The sequence below is a fragment of the Palaemon carinicauda genome, chromosome 9 (genome assembly GCF_036898095.1).
Source record: "Palaemon carinicauda isolate YSFRI2023 chromosome 9, ASM3689809v2, whole genome shotgun sequence".
Classification (NCBI taxonomy): domain Eukaryota; kingdom Metazoa; phylum Arthropoda; class Malacostraca; order Decapoda; family Palaemonidae; genus Palaemon; species Palaemon carinicauda.
This window is the reverse complement of record NC_090733.1, coordinates 144,236,909-144,254,408: the sequence shown is the minus strand read 5'-3', so window position 1 is coordinate 144,254,408 and position 17,500 is coordinate 144,236,909. Positions and strand designations below refer to the sequence as shown.

The window sequence follows — 17,500 nt, the reverse complement described above, 5'->3', positions numbered from 1 at the left end:
GCTGTCATTTTGAAGATAGATGTTCTAACCTTTTTTAGCATTGTTATTTTTTTTGTGGCTGTTGTTCCCTTGCGTAAGAAAAAAATCAACCCTTGGAAAGAAGAGAGAGAGGTAGGTCAGATAAAGATAGATAGTGCTCTTGTCTTACTAAGGACACCGCTAGAAGTAGGGAAATAAGCTAAGGTTGTTGGTACACTTCCTGTGATATAGCATTATAATCATTATATATGTACAGTATACTTACATATATTTATTTATTTATATGTTATGTATATATATATATATATATATATATATATATATATATATATATATATATATATATATGGTAATTTTGTGAGGATACGTTTTAGATGGCTGTATATGGTATGCAGTTATTTGGCTAAAATATTTTCGAAAATTATCATAAAATGAAAGATATAGATTTAGCAATGTCGGCAAAATGTAATAAAAGAGTTCAAATTCTGAATTCATATTTGTTCGAACGTTTGTATTTTTCTCGCACTATGAGAATCTCTCTCTCTCTCTCTCTCTCTCTCTCTCTCTCTCTCTCTCTCTCTCTCTCTCTCTCTCTCTCTCTCTCTCTCTCGTCTGACAAGGGGCCAAACATAGTCTTGCCTCCTTTTGTAAATCGAAAGATAGTGCTGTCGATAGGAGCACCTGACCACAGTTAATATATTTAGATGTAGTCTGGACATATATTGTAGCCTCTAAAAGAACAATACAATGGTATGCAACATATTGTCTTAAAAAACAAACACTGCTTACTTTTTGTTTTGCCTTTTTATTTGTTAATTATTTATGATCAGCCTTTGTCATATGACGTCAGGCGGTTCAATCAAGTTTTTTGGTTTAAGCCTCTAGTTCTAGTCTTCATGTGCCCTTTTCCAACCCTTTATGTGACTTTGTCCAAGCCTTTATGTGACTTTCTCCAAGCCTTTATGTGACTTTTTCCAAGCCTTTATGTGACTTTGTCCAAGCATTTATGTGACTTTGTCCAAGCTTTTATGAGACTGTCTAAGCTTTCATGTGCCTTTGTCCAAGTTCCCAAGCCTTGATGGGACCTTTTCCAAGCCTTTATGTTGTCTTTTCCAAGCCTTTATGTTGCCTTTTCCAAGCTTTCATGTGACTTTGTCCAAGCCTTCATGTGACACTGTGTAAGCTTTCATGTGACTTTATTCAAGCCTTCATGCGACTTTGTCCAAGCCTTCTTGTGACTTTGTCCAAGTCTTCTTGTGACCTTTTCGAAGCCTTCATGTGACATTTCCAAGCCTTAATGCGACTTTGGCCAAGCCTACGTGTGACTTTGTCCAAGCCTTCATGTGACTTTGTCCAAGCCTTCATGTGGCATTTCCAAGCCTTCAAGCGACTTTGTCCAAGCCTTCATGTGACATTGGTAATTTTGCTGAGCACTCTGTACGTATGTTTTTTTGATGTTCATCAAATTGTCGTCATTGGGTGTATGTGACTTCTATGAAATGAGATTTATGATCATTATTGTTTATGTTATTATTTTGATAGGTTGGCTTGGGCACCAACCGCCCGTTGAGATACTACCGCTAGAGAGTTATGGGGTCCTTTGACTGGCCAGACAGTGCTGCAAAGGACCCTTCTCTCTGGTTACGGTTCTTTCCCTTTGCCTACACAGACACCGAATAGTCTGGCCTATTCTTTACAGATTCTCCTCTGTTCTCATACACCTGGCAACACTGAGATTGCCAAACAATTCTCCTTTACCCAATGGGTTAACTACTGTACTGTAATTGTTCAGTGGCTACTTTCCTCTTGGTAAGGATAGAAGAGACTTCAGCTATGGTAATCAGCTCTTCTAGGAGAAGGACGCTCCAAAATCAAACCATGGTTCTCTAATCTTGGGTAGTGCCATAGCTTCTGTACCATGGGCTTCCACTGTCTTGGGTTAGAGTTCTCTTGCTTGAGGGTACACTCTGACACACTTCTATCTAGTTATTCTTCCTCTTGTTTTGTTAAAGTTTTTATAGTTTTTATAGGAAATATTTATTTTAATGTTACTATGCTTAAAATATTTTATTTTTCTTTATTTCATTTCCTCACTGGGCTATTTTCCCTGTTGGGGCCCCTGGGCTTATAGCATCCTGCTTTTCCAACTAGGGTTGTAGCTTAGCATATAATAATAATAATAATAATAATAATAATAATAATATCAACGATCGAGAAGTTTTAATGCCTTTAATGTCATTAAAGATAACTCGAGTTACTAAGGGGTACAACTGGAATTACGTTTGGAGCATAAGTCGAGTTAAGTTTTTGGAACATTAAATGAGTTATTTTTAATTATATAAAATGACTTACATTGGGATTATATATTAAGTTAGTTTTAGAGGCACCGTCCGGAGAAAAGCTGTGGATAATGGAATAATAACTTTATGATTTTAGGGCTATAAATTGTTATGTTTTTGGGTAATAAATTGAGTTTTGTGGCTATAAATCGAATTAGGTTTTTGGGGCTATAACTCGAGTTACGTTTTGGAGTAAGGAATTAAGTTTTGTAGCTATAAATCGAATTAAGGTTTGGGGCTTGGGGTGATAAATTAACTTGCATGTGTATATGTAAAGATAGAATTATGTTTTAGGGCAACAAATCGAGTAACGTTTGGGGTTATAAAGGAAGCTACGCTGAAGGTATAATTTTGAGTTGCATAGGGTTGCGTCTTTGGGGGTTAGGCTATAAAGAGACTTGGCTAATTATGTAGGGGGTATAACCAAGGCCGCCTTGGTATAACTCCCTAGGTGCAATGCTGTGGTCTCCAGACACTCCGGAATAGTCCGGATTTAACTGGTAAGTCGGTTTTGACTGTTTATCCCACGAAATATGAAATTTGCGGTCACACTGCCGGGGTAATAAAACACCGTTCTTTGAATGACTGGTTGATTTTTTTGTCTTTAATAACTGGAGTTGCATTAACATGTATTTCTTCTTCAAGGGTAATGATTTACATTGTGCATTTCCGTATTTATGGTCTTTGTTTTGTATATTGTTTTTAGGTTGAGCAGGCTGACATAAATATTTTTATAGTTTATATATGAAATATCTATTTTAATGTTAATGTTTTTAAAATATTTCACTTTATATGTTCATTACTTCTTGTATCGTTTATTTATTTCCTTTATTCCTTTTCCTCACTGGGCTATTTTTCCCTATTGGAGCCCATGGTCTTGTAGCATTTTGCTTTTCCAACTAGGGGTGTAGCTTAGCTAGTAATAATAATAATAATAGTAATATATCGGTTTTTTTTTTTTTTTTTTTTTTTTGCGGGGGGGGGGGGGGGTTCCGATGCATTCAGCTTGTCGGGAGTTTTAAGATCTGCTGTTCTTAAAATATTTTATTTGAATTGTTCATTACTTCTCTTGTAATTTATTTATTTTCGTATTTCCTTGCCTCACTAGGCTAATTTTCCCTGTTGTACACTTTGGCTTATAGCATCCTGCTTTGCCAACTAGGGTAGTAGCTTAGCTAATAATAATAATAATAGTAATAATAATAATAATATGATTATTATTATTATTATGATTATTATTATTATCATCATTGTCATTGTCATTATGATTATCATCATTGTTATTATTATCAGCTAAGTTACAACCATAGTTCGAAAAACAGGATGCTATAAGCAATTCACTTTGAAACTTCCCTTTTACATTGAAACTTCCCTTTTACATTGAAACTTACTTTTTACATTGAAACTTACTTCTTACATTGAAACTTACTTCTTACATTGAAAAAACAAAGCGTATAATTTTAATAAGAAATGTATGCACTGTACAATTGATAAAGAAATGAATATCTTAAGACGCGATGCGCTTGTGTATTTTACGAGGAAACGGTGACATATGCTTAACTCGAACTCTCGTGTTGTCCTTCACAAACTTTTTTTTTTCTTCGACATTTCCAGGAAATGTCATTCCAATGAAATGATTTGGTTTTCCTTGGTATATGTTACAAACAAATTATACAGTATGTATGCAGTTGCCTTTAGCATTACCCTTGCTTACGTGACAAGAGACAATGTGTTAGTTGCTGTTCAATTGACCCTGGTCACTGTATTCTATATTCAATTTTTTTTAATGAAGCGCATTTGTACCGACTAGCAAGGGTGCCCTTTTAGCTCGGATAATTTTCCTTCTAGCTGATTGGTTGGACAAAATGATTCTAACCTGTCAGCCGTTAGGAAACGTTCACGAGCTAAAAGGGTACCCCTGCGAGTCAGTGCAAATGCGCCTCATTAAAAAAATAAGTATAGGATAACTTATATTTCTAATTTACTATTAGATTATACTTTGCCTGGTTTTGATTTATTATTTTTTTTTGTATGCTGCATTTCCCTCTTAATTTTTGGTGACAATCGACACTTTTATTCGCATACATGCTCAGGTAAGCCTCGACACAGGCACATACATGTGTGTGTGTGTGTATGTGTGTATATATATATATATATATATATATATATATATATATATATATATATGTATATGTATATATATATATATATATATATGTAAATGCATTTTATTATTTTTAGTATTTTATATATATATATATATATATATATATATATATATATATATATATATATGCTTTTATTTTTTTCACATACCAGAAGTTGATGTATGAATGTTTCAGTGACAGTCTCGTTTTATATTCCCAGGATCCACCTACTGTCAGGGAAGAAACCCTACTATTGTACATGCAAACATGCACTCATACATATACTGAACACAGATTAATTTTGAAATATATCTATTATCGAAAGGAAGATTATTCAATTTATATCGAGCTGTAGGTAGTCCCTCGTCTGACGAAGAAAAAACGGGAAACTCCAAGAAAGGACATTGTTTGAAAATTAATCCTGAAAATGGTTAGCACACTGCAAGTATTGGTGGGAAGTGTGTAACGTGTTCTGGTCAGTGTAAAAGAAGACCTGAAAACTGAGGACGGAGGTGCCTATTACCAGGGCATATACCCTCATGAATTATGAATTACCTGGTGAGAGAGGTGGGAGGTAAGCGAGGTGTAGGGAGGGGAATAGCTGATGGCTTTTGGGGAGGAAAGTAGGGGAAGGGGGTGGGGAAGGCGACTAGGATGTTGTGGAGGAGTTGGATTGTAGGCAGTAGGTAGGGACAGCTAGTTTTATACCTTGTGAAATTATTGCTGTAATTTAAAAAAATGATGATGACAACAATGGTTCTGGTAACCTATTTAAAGTTTTCTTGCCAGGCAGTCAGTTGGACGGAAGTTCGAGACATGCTCAATCTTGATAATTTCTAGAAGCGTCTGCAATCTCACTGTCCTTTTGGGCTAGGGATGGACGATTTTGTGGAGACTATACTGTAGGTGTACCTGCTGAGTCTTCAACAGCTATTGCCTGGCCCTCCCTGGTTCTAGTGTGAATGGAGAAGGGTCTGGGCTCTGATCAGATGTACAGTGTGCAGTATATGGTCAGTCTCTAGGGCATTGTCCTGTTCCTTGCCTCCGCCATTAATGAGGGATCTTTAAACGGTGATTTATTGATGACACTGCTCTAATAGTGACTCACGCAATATGGCTACCTATGTTTGCAGGATATTTGTTTTGAGGGAGTTTTCTCTTATGTAGTTAAGGCTTGTCAGAGTCTTCTAGCATTTTTTTAGTGCTTTTCAGTTGTCTTATTGATCATTGACGTAAGGCGTTTTCTTGGGTCAAGTTTTCTGTCGTTCTCAGTAGTGTTATCTAATACTTGCAGTTGTCTTAAAAATAATTTCTAGCGTTTGCAGTTATCTTGTCAATGCTTTATAACATTTCCAGCTATCTTCATTATGTTTTCTATAGTTGGTAGTTGTCTAGGTAATGTATCCTGGCACTAGCAATTGTCTAAAGAATACTCTCTAGCATGTGCTGTTGACTTGGTCAGGTTTTCTGTTGTTTTCATCTGTCTTTACAATGTTCAATAATTTTGCAGTTACCTCAGTGATGTCTTCTATAACTTTCGGTTGCCTTAGTAATGTCTTCTATAGTTTGCAGTCTCCTTAGTAATGTATTCTATAGTTTGTAGTTAACTAAGTAATGTCTTCTATAGTTTGCAGTTGCCTTAGTAATATCCTTCTATAGTTTACAGTCGTCTTAGTAATATCTTCTATAGTTTGCGGTTGCCTTAGTAATGTCTTCTATAGTTTGCAGTCGCCGTTGTAATTGGCTTCTATAGTTTGCAGCTGCCTTAGTAATGTCTTCTATAGTTTGTAGTTAACTAAGTAATGTCTTCTATAGTTTGCAGTTGCCTTAGTAATGTCCTTGTATAGTTTGCAGTCATCTTAGTAATGTCTTCTATAGTTTGCAGTCGCCGTAGTAATGTCTTCTATAGTTTGCAGTTGCCTTAGTAATTGGCTTCTATAGTTTGCAGTTGCCTTAGTAATGTCTTCTATAGTTTGCAGTCGCCTTAGTAATATCTTCTATAGTTTACTGTTGCCTTAGTAATGTCTTCTATAGTTTGCAGTTGCCTAAGTAATATCTTCTATAGTTTACAGTTTACAGTTATCTGACTGTTGTTATCGAGCGTTTGGTGTTATCTGATAAGGTTCTCCAGCATTTACAGCTGTCTCCCTGGATAAAGGACAAGAAATTAAAATTCTCGTGAGTAGCAAGTCATCATTATAATCGTCTTTTCTGGTTTATCATTAGTATTTCGGACACTAACACCCACCTTAATGGGTAAGTGTGCAGCATTTAATGGTCGAGTCGTCATTGTGTTAAATGCATCAAGAGTTTCTGGTCGTGTTCTGAGTTCATAATAAAAATCATCACAGGTTAAAGATTTTTATGTGAATTATTATATTTAATAATTGGCACGAAACGCTTTTTCGGTGATATTTAAGTACATTTCACCAGACCGCAGGATATCTTATTAAACAAAGCTTACAAAAGAGTTGTAATTGGAAATGGAAAAGCTAAAAGAAGGCGATTTAAAAGCTATCGGGGTATTATTATTATTATTATTATTATTATTATTATTATTATTATTATTATTATTATTATTATTATTATTATTATTATTATTATTATTAGCTAAGCTACAACCCTAGTTGGAAAAGCAAGATACTATAAGCCCAAGGTCTCCAACAGGGAAAAATATCCAGAGAGGAAAGGAAATAAGGAAACAAATAAACGATATAAGAAATATCGCACAACCAGAATAAAACATTTTAGAAAACCAGTAACAACATTAAAACAGACATTTCATAAAAAGACTTATGTTAGCCTGTTCAACATAAAAACATTAGCTGCAAGTTTGAACTTTTGAAGTTCTTTCGATTCAATCACCCGATTAGGAAGATCATTCCACAACTTGGTCACAGCTGGAATAAAACTTCTGATATAACTTTTTCGATTAGAGCATTATCAGTACATTCAGTATTTATCATATATAAAGGTACTTAGCCTTACATTTATACAGCAGTATAGATGGTGATGCTGTTAAAGGTAAAAGATGGACCATTACCCTTGGGTTTCCTCTTTTGTAGCTGTGTATTGACGTACATATTTATTTGTTTGTTGACTTATCTACGGTATGTTCTCATTTTATTTGTTTATTTATCTTTGCTTTTATTTTCCATCTGTCAATTGCTTTTATGGAAGCTGAATAGGCAGGTTAATGATATATCTGATCTCTATAAATGATCAATGATAATGAGATTTCAACCATATTTAATGCCTAGCAAGGCAAACCCTTGAGGAACTGCAGTGTTTTGAAGCCGAAGTCTCTCCTGAGAAAAGTACAATCGAGAAAGATTGAACTTGATGACTTTAGTGTTGGTTAAATTCATTTACTTGACCACCACCGTTTGCTTTCCTCTAGAACCGTTTTAAGTATCTAAGAGGCTTTTGAGTTGGTGTAATGTTTTTTTTTTTTTTTTTTTTTTTTTTTTTTTTTTTTTTTTTTGTGGTAGTAATAGACATGAGCAGAAAAGTGAATTGCAACACTGAATTTAAAGGTCAAGTACAAGATATGAAAGCTTTCAGAATTTTTTTTTATATATATAAAAAGGATAAGTTTCGTGTAAGATATATATATATATATATATATATATATATATATATATATATACTGTATGTATATATATATATACACATATATATATATATACAGTATATATATATATATATATATATATATATATAAATATATATATATATATATATTATATATATATATATATATATATATATATATATATATATATTATACAGTATTTATATATATATATATATATATATATATATATATATATATATATATATATATATGTAAGTATGTGTAAATATTTTTATTAATGTAATATAGACATCTATGAGTATTATGCGTATATAAAAAAACACATTTATATATATATATATATATATATATATATATATATATATATATATATATATATATGTGTGTGTGTGTCTGTGTGTCTGTGTGTGTCTGTGTATGTGTATATATAATATGAATTACATATTAGTTTTTTATTTATTTCACTAAAATTTAACTTTCATATCCGCATAACGTTTCATATTTTCACATGTACTTGAAATTCCTGAAAGTTCTTGATTCTTGGTCTTTAATTTCAGTCCTGCGGTTTTCTACATTGTGCTTACTCATCGAGTCGGTTATATTTTGTGTATTGTCTAACTTGTAATGTACATGGATACCAATTAACAAAGAAGAATACCTTAGATACAATTTTCTATTATAAACGAGCCATCAATAAGGAGAATCTTCCTAGAATCGAGACGGGATCACACCAGATCGAACTCTTAAGAGTATTGAAATTTAAATTAAATTTTGCTTTCGTCTATTAATTTGGTCTTGTTTTCATATTGAGGATACCGAGTCTCATACAATGTTTTTCCTTCCTTCATCTGTGATGTACGTAGTTTTATATATATATATATATATATATATATATATATATATATATATATATATATTTATTTATTTATTTATTTTTTTTTTGTAAATTATATTTTGCTTTTGTTAATCAAATTTATCTTGTTTTCACATTGAGGATACCTAGTCTGATACAATCTCTTCCTGTCTGTGATGTACTTAATAAAGATTTGTATAAATTATATTTTGCTTTCGTAAATCAATCTGGTCTTGTTTTCATATTGAGGATACCGAGTCCGGTACAATCTCTTTTTACCTTCATCTGTGATGTACGTAATGAAATTTTGTTGTAAAATGTATTGTACTTTCGTCTTTCAATTTGGTCTTGTTTTCATATTGAGTATACCGAGTCTGATACAATCTCTTCCTGTCTGTGATATACGTGGGCCTGGATCCTCGCTGGCATGGGACATGAGGTCGAGGGACTCGAGATGAATTTTAAAATTGAGGTGGTGGAAAGGCTGGACTTCGAATGGCTAATGTCTCGTTGCGTAAGAGAATGGAAAGCAGAATTGCGTCACGTTTTTCTTTTCCTTCCCGTGTCGTAAATGTGTCTTGGGATGTTTGTATGCTTGGGACATATGTGATATCGTGCTTGAATTTTAATTATTTTTTTCATATATTTTGTAAGTGTTGCCTGTTATTATTCCTGGCTTAGTTGTTGCTTGTCACGTCACCAATTTGCAATTTCACTCTGGAAGCAGGATTTTACTTTTCGTATAGATGTTTTAAATGTGTTATAAATAGTTCGTCCTCGCGAAAAATCATAACTTGTCCTTTATATTCTTACAATTACTTTAATTGGTAAAAAAAAATGTCTATGAAATATTATGACGAGGAAGGAAAATGCCTGTGAAATATTATGACGAGGTAATTCATGATGGGATTATACCTGCAGCAGAATTTTTTTTTTTTCAATGTAGGCTTTTTAGAAAGATAGATATGTATGTCTGTATATAGGAATGGTTGAGCCAGCTTTATGAAAGGTATTGATATTAAATGGTAGCCTATTGAAAACGTCCCTCTGCCTGGCCCTCTGCTGGACTGGGGTTCCGATCCTGTTCAAGCTCGATGGTGTCTTGGAATCTACAACCTCACAATCAGTGTGAGCTAAGGATGGGGTTGTTTGGGGGAGCTTATAGATCTACCTGCCGAGTCATCAGCATCCATTTCCTGGAGCTCCTTGGTCCTAGCATGGGTGGAGAAGGGACCTAGGCGCTGATCATGTATATGTGGTCAGTCTCTAGGGCATTGTCACTATACCTTGCCTCTGCCATTCATGAGTGAATTTTAAAACCGTTTAAAAAGAAGAGACCCGTCTGCATATCAATTCTCTCAGGGGTTAAGATGAAGAGATATATGTGTTAGAGGACTACTAATTAGGAACGATGAGCTTTATTATCAAGGATTCGTCAGACTACGTGCAAGATATAAAGGGCTCTCGTGGTGTTATGACGGGGTTCGATGGCATACTGATGAGCAGTGTATGAAAATGTATGAATTGGCTAACGCTGTGAAATTGTCTGTAGCCTGCAAGTGCTTATCCACGATTCATATGTCAAAGTATGTTTGGAAATTACTTTTGTAACGGTTTCTGTTTTTATCAGTCTCCTTTTAATGGAAAGGGCTTTTTATTGCTAATTTTATATATATATATATATATATATATATATATATATATATATATATATATATATATATATAGATAGATAGATAGATAGATAGTATGTATGTATATCATGTTTGTAAGATTTTTAAATTTTTAAATATTTTCTTTATTAAATAGAGGGCATCTTTACCGACAGCAAATTAGAAGATACTGATGTGGTTAACCCTTTTAATTTCTGAATATATATTTTACGCAAACAAACAAACACGCATATACAGTATATATATATATATATATATATATATATATATATATATATATATATACTGTATATATATATATATATATATATATATATATATATATATATATATATATATATATATATATATATATATATATATATATATATATATATATGTACTTTATATATATTCATATAGTAATCGCATTACAAGTAAAAAATCCTGGATAAATACATCTACTTTTTCTTTTTCAACTTAGAAAAGCTTTAGGTAATTTCACCAAGGAAGAATAATGTCCATGATGAATGGGCTAGTAACAAGCCCGGAAAACCTGCGACCTTCGTAGACAAGTGGTCATATCACACTACAAATGGCAACGATAGAAATAACAGTAGCGGCAGCAGAGCTCTTGCTCTCCTCACGGCCACTGGTTTCATGCGGTCGGGCTTAAATCATCATTTCCTCGGGCCCCCCTTGTAACAAGCCGCAGTGTAAAGTTCGCCTTGGCAAGAACATAAATAGAAATTAACGCGATGATTAAGCGAGCTGGACTCTCTCTGGCTCCTTATTACGCGTCCCACACAAGTTACTCTTGATGAAAACCAGACCTGCTATTTATATTTGAATGTTAACGCTGGCTTTGAAAATACTCTTAGCTTAACTAACCGGATGAATAAGTGCATTGATGATGGCGGCGATGATACAGATGTTGTTGACGATGTTCTGCAACACAGCTCGGGCGTTGAAGACGCGGAGTTGACCCTTCTTGGTAGGAGGAATTCGATTTTCGTCGGGTGACACAATGCTGATTGTTGCGTTTGTATAGAGAAGAGCTTTTGCATTTTCGCCGTGTATTTCCTCAACTGTAATTTAGTGCCACACACCATCCTTTTCAAGATTGGTGTCATCAGAAAAACTTAATTGACGAATCCATTGGTTAAATTAATTTTTTTTAGATTTTTGGTCCTTTTAATGGTGCTTCTGAGTGTATTTAAATATTCCTCAACTTCTCTTAGAAAGTCTCCATTTTTTAATCTTTTCATTTATAACGCAACAAAATTTAGGGTTTATAATTTGTCCTTCCAGGAAGCACCTTCACCAATGTTTCACTAATTATCTAATACTTTTTGGTCCAAGTTTTATTCCCCCCTTGGGCGAGACCGTCCTTCAGCAGTGCCTCGAGTGGTAACTGAGGCGCAAGAAGTAAGGTGGCCATTCCCTGAGGCCACCTTCAGATGGAGCAAGGGGGTTCAGGTTGCGGAACAGGTGAGGCCCTGTCACCACCACCTTTTATATCCTTCAGTTGGAGTCATCCTCCGGAACAGATTCGACACCATCTAGTTTGTACGTGGATTTGAATTTTAACGGTTTTAACCGTTTTCATTTTTAAACTGTTTTCAGTACTTTTGATTCCTTTTTACAGTAGAGGTATGGATAGTCATTCTTTTAAGAGTCTCGTGAAATATAAGAACTTTACAAACCAAAATAAATGAAAGTTTTAAGTTCCCTGAATCAGCCATACCTGGCATCGCAACCTGGCAGCAACGAGGGGTTCTTCTCCAACCGAAAACCGGTTCCGACAAGGAACGCTGCTCCTTTTACTCGGGAGGGGGCGCTGTCACGTGGTTCAGCCCGATCATAAGTATCGAAATACGTCAGGTTTTTATCGTATCTCCTTCTGAGGAGGCGGAGAAGAGCTTGCGCGCACGTGTGTTTAAGCTTATGTACTTTCAAACGACCCTTCTCTCCAAAGCTCCTCCATTTCTCGCCCGTTCCCATCTCGGTTTCTGAAGAGAACCTGTATCACGAAAGTTCAAGTTTGGATAAAACGAGGCCAAGAATGGGGGTGGGGGTGGGAGGGGTGAGGGGGTGTGTTGTAGAGGACTGGTAGATGTCATCCATCCCGATTCTCTTTTAAATCTGGTACCTTTTAAGCCTTGTGGAACTGGATTATTAAAAAAAAGCTAATTGCATGCACGTGCTACTTCAGGGAGTTGAGGGGCTTTTGATATATATATATATATATATATATATATATATATATATATATATATATATATATATATATATATATATATATATATATCACCTGGAATAACTGTCAATATCGGTTTTTAACAGTCCGCGCGAACTTTGTTGAGTAAATAAAAAAAAAATGTATTTATAATGTTTGTCATAACCACCCTTTTAAATGAGTTTCATCCTCTTAATATTATCCATTGATTTAATAAAACCTCGCCGCACCTTTTTAAACTTTGGAAAATCTAGTCACATTTTCAGCTTGACCTGTGTCAATTAAAAAGTTAATTTTCTGTCTTTCGGATGATTTTAGATTATTTCTTTTAGAAATCATTCGTTTATTCATTTTATCAGAACTTCCTTATTGGTAAAAATCATATTCATTATTTATCATTTTATTAGGATTTCTGTATTACTTAAAAAAAATTCGTTATTTATCGTTTTATCAGGACTTAAAAAAATCTTTCACTTCTCATTTTATCAGAACTTCTGTATTCCTTCAAAAATCCTTCACTTCTCATTTTATCAGAACTTCTGTATTCCTTCAAAAATCCTTCACTTCTCATTTTATCAGAACTTTTGTATTCCTTCAAAAATCCACTCCTCATTTTATCAGAACTTCTGTATTCCTTCAAAAATCCTTCACTGCTCATTTTATCAGAACTTCTGTATTCCTTCAAAAATCTTTCGTTATTTATCATTTTATCAGGACTTTTGTATATGTAAATATGACTCTCTTTTATAAATCTCTGTCCCCTTTTACAGGCCAGTAAAAATACGTATTAAATAAACGACACATATATATTATTTCTTTTTTTTAATGTATTTATTCTTTAACACTTCATTACACAAAATTTGATCATAAATATAATTTCAAAGATATCCAAGACTGAATAAGGGGGTGCTCTTCAATTTTCATTATAGATGTTTACATAGTTGTTTTTTTTTCCTAAATGGAAGTTATTTAAAAAAATGAAATTGGATAAATATTTGTGGTCCATGATTTAGTATAACAGAAAATATAACAAAAGGAAACTGTTGAAAATTATGAGAAGTGTTTTTGAATGATGTCATTTTAACATTGACGTTTGTATATCCTAACTATTTTTCCATGCCGTAAACGAAGGGAATATTGTTAAAAAGTAAAAGTTAATATTTTTTAATGTAACTCTACTCCATATTCTAAACTAAGGGAAAATCGTTGTTAAAAAGTAAAAAGTTGAAAATGTTTTTAATATAAATATTCTCCATATTCTAAACAAAGGGAAAATCGTTAAAAAGTAAAAAGTGAAAAATATTTTTTAATATAAATATTCTCCATATTGTAAATAAAGGTAAAATCGTTAAAAAGAGAAAAGTGGGAAATATTTTTGATATAAATATTCATGTAAACAAAGGGAAATCGTAAAAAAGTTAAAAGATATTTTTAATAATATTCTCCATATTGCAAGAAAAGGAAATCGTTGGAAAGTTAAAAATATTTTTTAATATTAATATTATCCATATTGTAAACAAAGGGAAATCATTAAAAACAGTGAAAAATATTTTTTAATATTAATATTATCCATATTGTAAACAAAGAGAAATTGTTAAAAAGTTTAAAAATATTTTTTAATATTAATATTCCCTATATTGTCAACAAGGGGAAATCGTTGAAAAGGGAAAAATATTTTTTAGTATAAATATTTTCCATACGGTCAACAAAGGGAAATTGTCAAAAAGGGGAAAAATATTTTTTGATATAAATATTCACTATACTGTCAACAAAGGGAAATCGTTAAAAAAGTGAATTTTTTTTTATATAAATATTCTCTATGCTGTCAACAAAGGGAAATCGTCAAAAATGAAAAGCGAAAAACATAACGATGCTTTATATATATAAACAGATTCCCTCATGATATATTGTTCTGCAAAAAAGCCATCCTAATTTTGCAGTCCTTTTACGAGTGGTAACCACACACTCACTCATCCGGAGAGCGGCGTCAACAAGAGACGTATAGTGACAGCGTGTCACTTTGCTCTCGATGTAATGTAGTAGATTAAATGATTGCAAGCATCTTTTTTATTACCTCAGACGCCTCAGTTACTCAGTTCTTCTCTCGTACGCTTCTAATGGTACGATGACACAAGCGCGGAAGGAGGAAATGGAAATAAATAAATAAATTGTGAATGTGTATGTACATATGAGGGTAAATTGCACGTATGCGTAATATTTTGTATTGTAAAGTACATGGATGCATGTTGGTTATTATTATTATTATTATTATTATTATTATTATTATTATTTTTTATTTTCATTATTTTTATTATTATTATCATCATTATTACTAACTAAGCTACAACCCTAGTGGGAGAAAAGTAAGATATTATAAGCCTAAGGCCTCCAATAGGGAAAAAATGAAGCCCTTTGCAATGATGGATAAAGGATAAGGAAAATATATTTCTAGTAATGCAGTATGTTTTCTTTCAGTAAAATAGTCAATGAGATACTCTTGTTATTATCTTAAAATACAAAAAAACCTTCAGAGTAACCTTTTAATGGAGAGAGAGAGAGAGAGAGAGAGAGAGAGAGAGAGAGAGAGAGAGAGAGGAGAGAGAGAGAGAGAGAGAATCTCTCGAGCATGAAACGAGAATAAGAGCTTTGTTTCGTAGCACGACACACACACACACACACACACACGTGTCACATAGTATCATTTTACCTGGTAATTTATGACTATGGTCAGGCAGTTAAGCTATGTATTCAATGTTTTGCAATTATATTCATATTTCTTTATAGAAATTTAGGAATAAATGTTACTGGCAGAGAGAGAGAGAGAGAGAGAGAGAGAGAGAGAGAGAGAGAGAGAGAGAGAGAGAGAGAGAGAGAGAGAGTGTGTCGCGTGTTGGAAGATGACAAACCAACATGTTTATCCCAGATGACCTTTCGAAAGTATTTTTTCAATGTTATATAACAACGTAGAGCGTAAGTAATAGAACAAGGATAAAATAAAGAGGAGGAGGAATTAATTTATTTTTCTCTCCCTCATTTTATTTCTCCCCTTGCGCTGTCCATTATTTGATGTTCCATCTTCCCCTTTCTTCTCCTTTGTTTGATCCTTTTCGATTCCTTAATTTAACTTCTTTTTCTATTTTTCTCTCCCTCATTTTATTTCTCCCCTTGCGCTGTCCATCATTTAATGTTCCATCTTCCCCTTTCTTCTTTGTTTGATCCTTTTCTATTCCTTAATTCAAATTTTTTTCTTTTCAATCGCCCTTATCTTCTTCGTGTGTTTATCTCCCCTTTTCCTCTCCCTCGTTTTATCCTTCCATTTCTCTGTCCCTCATTCTATCTATCCTCTATTTTCCTCATTCTACCTCTTACATTTTCATTCCCGTCTCTTCATCCTTCCTTCCATTTCATCGTCCGTCATTCTATCTATCCTCCATATTACTCATTCTACCTATCTTCCCTCTTCATTCCTCTCTCTATCCTTCCTTCCATTTCACTGCCCCTCATTCTATCAATTTTTCATTTTCATTCCCCTCCTCTTCATCCTTCCTTCCATACCACTATCCGTCATTCTACTATCCTCCATTTTCCATCCCCTCTTTATAGCCTTCCTTCCATTTCACTGTCCCTCATTCTATCATTTTTTCCATTTTCATTCCCTTCTCTTTATCCTTCCTTGCATTTCACCATACCTTATTCATCCTCCTTTTTCATTCCATTTTCTTTATCCTTCTTTCCATATCACTGTCCCTCATTCTATCAATTTTTCATGTTCATTCCCCTCTCTTTATCCTTCCTTGCATTTAACTATCCCTCATTCAATTCTCCATTTTCATTCCCCTATCTTTATCATTTTTTCCATTTCATTGTCCTTCATTCTATCAGTTTTTAATTTTCATTCCCCTCTCTTCATCATTCCTTTCATTTCGCTATCGCTTATTCATCCTTCCATTTTATTCCCCTCTCTTTATCCTTCCTTCCATTTCACTGTCCCTCATTCTATCAATTTTTCATTTTCATTCCCCTTTCTTTATCCTTTGTTCCACATCACTGTCCCTCATTCTGTCTACCCTCTATTTTCCTCATTCTACCTATCTTCCATTTTCATTCCCCTCTCTTTATCCTTCCTCCCTTTTCAATTCCCCTCTCTTTATCCTTCCTTGCATTTCACCATACCTTATTCATCCTCCCTTTTCAATTCCCCTCTCTTTATCCTTCCTTGCATTTCACCATACCTTATTCATCCTCCCTTTTCAATTCCCCTCTCTTTATCCTTCCTTGCATATCACTGTCCCTCATTCTATCCACCCTCCAGTTTCCTCACTCTACATATCTTCCATTATCATTTCCCTCTCTTTTATCTACCCATTCTCTTTTGTTTCTCTTCTTCGCATATTGTGAGCATCTTGGCCCGCTGATGCCACACGAGCATTGTCACGCCGAACAGTTTTTTATACCTCGCGTTCAATTGCGTTCATTCTGTTGCAAATTATCCAATTCCGCCCATAGCCTATTCTCCTCATTTCTTCTGCTCGAGTTTTCTGCAGTTTGGAACATTCTTCTTATAATGACTCGTTTCCGAGAGAGAGAGAGAGAGAGAGAGAGAGAGAGAGAGAGAGAGAGAGAGAGAGAGAGAGAGAGAGAGAGTTTTTTTTGGGAATATGTAGACTTTTGTAAACTAAGTGACAAACTTTGT

The 17,500-nt window shown here is 33.8% G+C and overlaps 2 protein-coding genes across 3 annotated transcripts in view; one reads left to right on the top strand and one right to left on the bottom strand.

Moving 5' to 3' along the window:
- The window catches only part of LOC137647224 (uncharacterized), a 300,889-nt gene that overhangs the window by 71,182 nt on the left and 212,207 nt on the right, over positions 1-17,500 (top strand).
- LOC137647223 (BTB/POZ domain-containing protein 6-B-like) overlaps positions 1-17,500 on the bottom strand; it is a 99,967-nt gene that overhangs the window by 36,248 nt on the left and 46,219 nt on the right. The window contains exon 1 of one of the 2 annotated variants that reach the window (XM_068380590.1): positions 11,460-12,042. The exons of the other annotated variant lie outside the window; for it this stretch is intronic. Coding sequence (XP_068236691.1) covers positions 11,460-11,701 — 242 coding nt within the window. The 5' untranslated portion in view covers positions 11,702-12,042. Of the gene's footprint in view, positions 1-11,459; positions 12,043-17,500 lie in introns of those variants that run through there. 2 annotated transcript variants of the gene reach the window in all.